Genomic DNA, 9,313 nt, shown 5'->3' on the forward strand with positions numbered 1-9,313 from the left:
TACAAGACCTCTAGACCTACAGAGAATCCTCCTAGGGCCTTCCATGAGTCCTTCTGGCTGACTTTCCTTCAGTCCTCAAGAGTCTTCAAGCTTTATTTCCTACCCGGACAATTTTAGGGGTCTACAGGAGTCACTAATGATGAGGGTTGGGATAAAGGAAGAAGAGAAGACCACAATATCAAGGTTTCAAAGTGGTCTTAACCTTGAAATAAGAGACAAAGTTGAACTTTTATCATATATGGATTTAAATGAGCTTGTTCAACTTTGTTCAAGAGTGGAACACCAACTTAAGAGAAAATCTTTTAGAAAAAACTCCTCTTTCTCTTATTCCAATAGTTTTAAGAAGGAGGCCCCTCTTCCTAACCTTTTCCCAAAGAAAAAGAAAATGATAAAGAAAGACCTTCTCTTAAGGTACCTTCTAAGGAAATTAAAACAAGTGACATCAAGTGTCTTGGTCGAGGGCACATTGCTTCTCAATGCCCAACAAAGAAAACCATGATTTTAAGGGGCCAAGATCACTATAGAAGCCTTGATGAAGCTACTTCTTCATCTTCAAGTGATGATGAAGAATTTTTGGAATCCGAGAAAGAAACTTGCCCATGTGAATGAGACTTATTAATAGTTAGAAGGCACCTTGGAAACCAATCTAGTGAGATAGATCAATCCCAAAGGGAGAACTTGTTCCACACAAGATGCAAGGTTTTAGAAAATACTTATTCTCTCATTGTGGATAGTGGATCTAGTTGTAATTGTTGTATTATTAGATTGGTTAGCAAGTTAGCATTAACTACTTTACCTCATCCTAAACCTTACAAATTACAATGGGTAAATGAGGAAGGAGGTATAGTAGTCAACCAACAAGTAAATCACTACTACAAAAATACTATTTAACATCATCACATCTACATCGGTTTAAGTAAAACCGATGTAAAAGAAGAACGCGATGGCATTTGCGTAATTAAATTGAAAATGTAAGCATGTTTACATTGGTTTATTAGAGAAATGATGTAAATATGAAGAATTTTACACCGATTTTGACAGTAACCGATGTAGAAATCAAATCCAACAATATAAGCACACGCTCTCTCAACATTCTCACAGAAAATGTTCTCTCTCAAAACCCTAGTTCCTCCCACCTCCGCCGGAAGCCAAGCCAATGCTGCCTTCTTCCTGCTAGTGACTCGAGTCAGATAACTCTACAGCCCAAGCCCAGGGAGCCGGACACTAATTTGGATCTCGAAGCGGGTCAGGCCTAGGTGAATGACGTGGCCCACCGCAACAAGGCTCTGCCGCTTCCCCCCCTTCCAAGGATCAGGTAACAAAGAAGCGTAGGGACTCTGATAGAGTCCCCAAGAGTTCAATTCTTAGCACCAATGGCCAGGCCACCACGGAGCCGCCGTGACGCTTAGCGAGGCACGAGGAATTGGTGGATGCATCGTCGGTGAGTGTGGACGATGGTTTCATTTCGAGGCATTCGCATATGAAGTACGAGCACTATTCATCACTGCCACCTAACCTAGTTCAGATTCGAGAGCCACCTGAATCCCTTGTTACCAAGAAAACCCTTTTGTGTGAACAACCTTTATGAATTCTCTATTTCAAAGAGACACTAGCAGCCACTAGTCATGAACTTGAGTCTCTCCCTCATGAGGTTCAAAAGCTTTTAAAGGAATTTGATGATTTATTCCTTCAAGAGGTCCCAAATCGACTTCCACCTTTAAGAGGTATAGAACATCAAATAGACCTCATATCGGGTGCTAGTCTTCCAAATAGGTCCGCCTATAGGAGTAACCCCCAAGAAACAAAGGAGATAGAGTCTCAAGTTGATGATTTGTTAAAGAAGGGTTGGGTTCAAAAGAGCCTTAGCCCTTGTGTCGTCCCCGTTCTTTTGGTGCCAAAGAAAGATGACAAAAGGAGGATGTTCATCGATTGTAGAGCCATCAATAACATTACAATAAAGTATAGGCACCCAATCCCTAGGCTAGATGATATGTTGGACGAATTGCATGGAGCCATCATATTTTCCAAGATTGACCTTAAATTCGAAACAAAGAAGGTGATGAGTGGAAAATCGCTTTTAAGACGAAATTTGGTTTATATGAATGGCTGGTAATGCCATTTGGCCTTACTAATGCCCCTAGCACCTTCATACGTCTAATGAATAATATACTTAGGGATTATATATGAAGGTTTGTAGTTGTCTACTTTGATAACATTCTTGTATATAGCAAAACCTTAGATGAACATCTTGAACATCTAAGGAAAGTCCTAATAATTCTTAGGGTCAACCACCTCTATGCCAACCTTGAAAAATGCACATTTTGTCAAGAACAAGTAAACTTTTGGGGCTTCATAGTTGGCAAAGAGGGAGTACATGTTAACCCTTATCGCAACCCAAAAATTTCCAATCTCGTGACTAAATGCTTTAGACATCCAATTGAAAATCTCATCAATTAAGGAATACCTGGACACCAGACTAATCCTTAACTAATGGTTTTAAAAAATGAGTTCATGGAGTCGCCACCAATGTTTTACTCAAAACATTGGAAAAAGAAAAGGTTTTTAAAAGTCCAATAATGGCCTTGATAACCAAAATTGGGTTCGCGGGTCGTTTACACGTAGGGAAGGTATTAATCACCCCTACAACGCCCTAAATCGGTACCCTATGATGAAGATAACACAATAAGAATTAATAATCTAAATATTAGTCCCCTTTAATGAATTGCTATTTACATGCTTAAATTTAAATTAAGCAAGTGACCCTAAAATGTCTACATGACTGCATTTATTGCAATAATATTAAAAAATAAGAAAATAGAAGGAGATAAGAGTGTTGACTGAAATACCTCTTGTTTGAGGTTTATTAGATCTTCAAATATGGAGACCTTTAGGAACTTTTTGGTGACCTAACACACTACAATGGCCCTAAGAACTGTGCCCGAGTATGCTATTTACAGACATCAAAAGTTGCTAGAACGACCCATTCTGTATCTGTACGTTATGTGTTAATTTTGTATCTTGGAACGACCCGTTCTAAAACCAGAACGGCCCATTCCAGAGTTGAGTTTAACACATAACTGCCTATGCTGGAACGACCCGTTCCAAACTATGGTTCTAGACCTTTTTTGTAACTTAGAACGGCCCGTTCCAGTTTGGGAACTACCCGTTCTAATTTATGAACGATCCATTCCAACTTGGGAATGACCCGTTCTGATTTTGGAATAGCCTGTTCCAGGTGACTAAAACTAGCTTATTTGGGCTCTAGGCCTATTGATGTCATGTCCTGTTGTTTTCATGCTTCGGGAGCTTCTTTCCTTGATAATAGATGTCCATTTCATTACTTTTGTGGGTTCGAACGAAATTGGGTGTCTACAACCCCAAGAAAATAAAAGCCATCCAAGATTGGCCCACCCCAAAAAGTGTTGGAGAAGTTAGAAGCTTTCATGGTTTAGCAAGCTTTTATAGAAGATTTGTGAAAGGCTTCTCCACACTTGCATCCCCTATTAATGATCTTGTTAAGAAGGATGTACCATTCATTTGGGGTGAAGCCTAAGAAAAAGCTTTTAAAATCCTAAAAGAGAAACTCACCAATACACCCATTCTTGCTCTCCCAAACTTTTCTCAAATCTTTGAGTTAGAATGTGATGCATCCGATTTTGGCATAGGTGCCGTGTTACTTCAAAGAGGCCAGCCCATTGCTTACTTTAGTGAAAATCTTCATGGGGCCACCTTGAATTATCCCACCTATGACAAGGAACTCTATGCCCTCATAAGATCCCTCCAAGTTTGGGAGCATTACTTAGTGACTAAAGAGTTTATCATACATACCGACCATGAGTCACTTAACTACATTAGAGGGCAAGGGAAGTTGAACAAAAGGCATGCAAAGTAGGTGGAATATCTTGAACAATTCCTGTACATCATCAAATATAAGAAGGGGAAGAACAATGTGGTGGTTGATACTCTTTCAAGAAGGCATACATTGCTCTTCACCCTAGGGACACAAATACTTGGATTTGATGATGTGAAGGATATATATAGCCATGAACGATCTACTATCTGCACTAACGGGAAGCTCCGCTCCAATGGACACGTTCAAATTCAAACAATGGGCAGATTTATCACGAGGCTATAAATATCAAGACCTAACAAGAGAAGGATAGAAAAGAGAAGCAACGAGTAATAAGCAAGAGCGAACGTAAAAGAAAACTTACATCTCTTCCTGTATAGCCTTGTATATTTGTGTAAATCACTACTAGGAAAACACTATTCTACGTCACCATATTTACATCGGTTCCTTACAAAACGATGTAAAAAAAATGTGCGGTGGAAATTTCGTAAATAACTTTAATAAATAAAAATATTTACATCGATTATTTTAAAAAATGATGTAAATATAAACAATTTTACATCGGTTATATGAGTGACCGATGTAAAAATGAAAATAATGAACTATTCTGCATCAGGTTTTGTGTTGACCGATGTAGAAGGGGTGACTAAATTCTTCCCCACCCCCGCGACCACTCAGATGCACCCTCACTCTCAAACCTAAAACGCTCTCAAACCTAAAGCTCTCCCGCCGCGGCCGCCTCCCTGAGTCCCTTCGCGCAGCTCGTCTCCTCGCTCTGCTTCTGCCGTCGAGACGAAGGTGAAGGAGGTTGGCTTGAATTTGGTGTTTAGGGTTGAGGTTGGGAAGCTTCTCCAGACTCCCCCTCCGCACTTCGCCTTTAGGGTTTTTCACGCGATTGCTCTCGTTCGCGTCGGGGAAGAGGTTCGCCGCGCTCTGGGGAAAATCAAACGAGTGATTACCTGGCACGATGTCAGATTCGAGACGAGCGAGATGGTGTCAACGTTCGACGCCGCTGTTGTCAGAGTCGTGGAGGCTATACACCTCGGTGGCCGCCACCGTGCCACGAAATTTCGTGACGGAGGGTGGCGGCGACGTGGTGTACATGGCGTTCCCCGGCGTGGAAATGGTGGCGGCGTCGACAGAGTCGAACTGGAGGAAGTTGGTGGCGTTGGATAGTATCGGTGACATGGAAGTGTTCTCGGCGCGTCGCAACAAGGAAGGCCATGAGCCTGTGATGGTGCACGCTGGGATGCTCAATCTCTTCTCCACCGTTTTTGACCCAATCCAAAATTAGGTGTCTTCGTTTCCAACTCAAATGCATAAATATATCCATTATATCTCACATTTGCTTGTTGTGTTGAAAATGTCTGTAAACTGAGATCCATTTTCCTATATGTTGCCACTTGATCTGTGATGAATTGAAGTACTACTTTCGGTCTTTTCTGGAATGTAGTGAATGAATCTCTTTCCCTTTGTTTTATTCATTTATTATCTTTTACGATTTGTGAAATTTTAGGTTATTGAATTTGTTAAGAGACATGTTAGTGCCTACACACCTCTCTTGGCCGGAAATTCAATATATGTTGATTTTCAATTTCTGAAGGTATTGATTCTGCCATAGTAATTTCTAGGTAGTGGCTTTGCTGAAGTGTAGTTAATTTCTATATTCTAATAATCATAATGTTTTTCGGCTTGAGATTTTGAAAAAGGTAAAGGATACGTGTAGGAAAAAAAATTCAGGTTTTTGGTTTTGAAAATAGATTATAATTGCTGAATATGGACCATTTATTCTGGGTCATATGGTTGGAGGAGGATATTTGACAACAATATTTATTTTTTATTGTCTTATGGTAACAGGTCTAAGGTTTTTATTTTTATTAGTTTTTTTTTGGGTTTTTTGTTCAACTTTGTTTGGTTTTAATTCGTAGGCTATGCGTGTTACCTATCGATATGGTCACAAAGAGATGGTTGTACTTTGAGTTTGTGTTGAAAGACACCAAATCAACATGTTGTTTTATCCTTTTTGTGCTTCAATGATGAGGGGTTGCTAGTATATGCCGTATGAACTATTCTTGTGTTTCCCTTTTCAGTGTAATTTGCTGCTAATTATCATATTGCCTTTTCTTCGCCATACTTGCAAATTGCAAATGGTGTGTTCAATCCGTGTAACTTGACAGACTTATATTTAACTTTAATCTTATTTAATTATCATGTATTTATATTATTTAGCCTTTTGTTTTTTCAAACATTCGGAGCTAACAAAAGCATATTGGACTTTTATATATCTTTTTCTACATCCATCCCACTTGTACATTATGTACGTACGTGGTTTGTTTTCCCTTTTATATATATTTTTCTACATCCATCCCAGTTGTACATTATGTACAAAATATTGTTAAATTCAGCTCTTTCATTCATGTTGATGATTCCAGGTACCTCGAGTACTTGACTAAGAAGTACTTGAAGAAGCACAATGTTCGGGATTGGCTCAGAGTGATTGCTTCTAACAAAGATAGAAGTGTTTATGAACTGAGGTACTTCAACATTGCTGAGAATGAAGGAGAGGAAGAAGATTAATCTTCTTATCGATTTTATCATTTAAGAACCTTGTTTACCAATTTTCTCGGTGTTAGCTTCTTTTTTGGCTTGAGCTATGTTGCTTCGTTTACATTAGTTGCGATTAAACAGTTTTGTTTAGAGGATATTGGATACAGGGAGGTTATTGTATATGTGTAAACCCAACGCACTTAGTTTGGTTGATTAACACATTATTAATTCTTATTTATCTAATGTTACGAGGACTACTGTATTCTTATTTATCAAGGATCTGTCCTTGGCACAATGTCTGATCACTGGGTGCATGGTTATTGTTGTACCTAGAACTGAAAGATCCAACCAAACATGTTATATTCTTATAATTTGCTCCAGGGATTTTTTATTCTTTTCTTCTAATATGTAATTTATATTTTTAATTCAATCATTATATGTGGCAGTTAATATGTGCTATTATTGATTGAATTTTTCTGGTGTTTAATACTGAAAGTAAAAATTTTATTAAGCTGTTATGCTGTGCATTTTAATGAATGCTTTGGTTTGTGCAGATGGCAGTTAATGAATGCTTTGGTTTATGCATCAGGTAGTCATTCCATTACACGAGCTAAAATCAGTGAATCCTTCATCAAACACGACCAATCCTGCTGAAAAGTACATCCAGGTGATCTCGGTAGACAATCAACCCATCCATATGGTTGTCGGGTGATACAGGTAAGTTTCTTCTCTGCGTATGTTACTCTTATTATGTACTTAAGATCATTTGTCATATAATAATAACCTTCTATGTGACAGAGGGTATTGGAGCACTGCAAAGATCCTATAACTCAGCAGAAAGTTATGGATGAGATTTTAGGAGGAGTTAGCATGTTAGCTCAAGATCAGTATGGCAACTACGTTGTTCAGGTTTATATTTTCCTCTGATGGGTTTGTTTCTTATTGTCTAGTAGTGGAAGTATGTTTTTATGGTTCTAATAGGTATTCAGATTATAATCTTTCACATACTCAATTTATAAAGCCATTTGCATCACCATGTCTTGTTTTGTCTTTTGTCACAGATGGAGTCCACAGTCAACTTGGGAAAAGAATCATATAAGTACCAATTTTTCTGGGAAAGAAATTGTTGAACCTGTGATGAGAATGTATACTGAGGCAACAAATGGCTCTTATATAGAGACCAAAGAGAGTGCCTTGGTATGGCACTACTATAATGTTTATCCTGATTTTGGATCTTGGCAAGCCAAGGAGCTATTGGATCATTTTGAAAATTTGTTTGCAAATGAACCCTTTTTTGTAAAGAAGGGAAAGCATATTATTGAAGTTAAGTCACAGGTACATATCTATCTCTTCATTTCTCAACATATGACTATTCTCATGTGTTTTAATATTGGTTAATCAACATTGCAGGGGATTACTAAATGGCTAATTGTAGAGGACATCCTGTCCCAAATGACCAAGAAAGGGAAATCGCCAGATTTTGTACTGTGCATAGGGGATGATAGATCTGACAAGGATATGTTTGAGAGCTTACTAACCAAAGCTTACGGTGGAACCTCTTCTCCTGCACCAGAAATCTTTTCATGCACTGTTGGTCAGAAACCAAGTAAAGCTAAGTACTACTTAGATGATACTGAGGATGTGATGGGGTTGCTTTAAGCTCTTGGTACCATTTCAGGGCCCAAATCATCATTTCCTGAAGAATTACTTGTATACCTTACAGTTGTCCATTTTATTTAGGAAGAATTATGAAAAACAGAACATTCAGTAATATTTTCTAATAAATACTTTTACAACAGTTTTACTGCTATAACCCTTCTATTTGCTTGTCTGTTGTAGCTATATATTTTTTGTGGCTCTGTTTGTGCAAAAATAAGCATAATTTTTTTTAAAAAAAATGCAATCTACATCGGTTCTGAAGAACCGATGTAGATTTAAGAATAAATTTACATCGGTTCTCCAAAGAATCAATGTAAATTTATTCTTAAATCTACATCGGTTTTCTTCAGAACCGATGTAAATTTATGCTTAAATCTACATCGGATTTTCAGAACCGATGTGAAAATGTATATATTTTTTACGTCGCTCTATTCTACATCGGTTTTAGAACTGATGTAGATGCCTTTAGAGAACCGATGTAAAATATGCATCTTGTAGTAGTGAATCTAAGAAAGTTTATCTTAGTAAGTGTTGAAATTATCCTATCCTCTCTGTGAGAATTATACACACACTCAAAACACATATCTCTATAAAACTAAGGTTGTATACCTTAGCGAGTGTAGAAACCATCTCATCCTCTCTGTGAGAGTTACACACACTCAAAACATCTATTTGTTATAAAGCCTGAAGAGGCTAGTTGAAAGAATACTTGGGGAACCAGAAGTGGTTTAAGAATACTAGCGCTGACGAGTGAAGTTGGCGAACCAGGAGTGGTTGATAATACTTGGGGAACCAAAAGTGGTTTAAGAATATTAGCGCTGACGAGTGAAGTTGGCGAACTAGAAGTGGTTGATAATACTTGTAATCCGTTGTGATTAGTGGAACCCTTCAGTTGAAGGAGACTGGATGTAACTCAGGTCGAGCGAACCAGTATAGAACACTTTGCACTCTCTATCTATTTCTCAGACACAATTTTTGTTTAAGCTGATATATCATATTAAAAAAAATTTCCACTACTTATTTTCACAGTAACTATCTTTAAACGGAAAATAATCTTTCTTAACTTATTATTTTAAGAAACATATTTCTTGTACAGACGATAAACTATCAGACGCAAAACACCTTAGTTGAGCCAACCTTGCACAGTTTTTAAAGTGTTCAAAATAATAATTTTACTGGACGAAAAAGAGTCTCTTTCCGAAAACGGTTTTAAAGTTCCTTCGTTCACATACACATTCAACCCTCCTTCTATGTGTT

General features: G+C 37.9%; 1 protein-coding gene across 2 annotated transcripts; it reads left to right on the forward strand.

The window, feature by feature from the left end:
* Positions 1 to 6,455: 6,455 nt before the first annotated feature.
* Positions 6,456 to 8,439, forward strand: LOC145949180 (putative alpha,alpha-trehalose-phosphate synthase [UDP-forming] 10). 2 transcript variants are annotated; one of them, XR_014433024.1, is made up of 4 exons: positions 6,456 to 7,114; positions 7,196 to 7,306; positions 7,459 to 7,732; positions 7,833 to 8,439. XR_014433024.1 is itself a non-coding variant. In XM_083072433.1 (4 exons), exons 2-4 carry the CDS (start codon positions 7,241 to 7,243, stop codon positions 7,851 to 7,853), a joined length of 348 nt encoding a protein of 115 aa, XP_082928559.1. In that variant the 5' UTR covers positions 6,456 to 7,114; positions 7,196 to 7,240; the 3' UTR covers positions 7,854 to 8,439. The 2 variants fall into 2 exon arrangements, 1 of the variants encoding a protein (XP_082928559.1); XM_083072433.1 differs by having other exon boundaries at positions 7,472 to 7,732.
* Positions 8,440 to 9,313: the final 874 nt, after the last annotated feature.

Source organism: Cajanus cajan, chromosome 4, assembly GCF_000230855.2.
Source record: "Cajanus cajan strain Asha chromosome 4, NIPB_CcT2T_4, whole genome shotgun sequence".
NCBI lineage: Eukaryota > Viridiplantae > Streptophyta > Magnoliopsida > Fabales > Fabaceae > Cajanus > Cajanus cajan.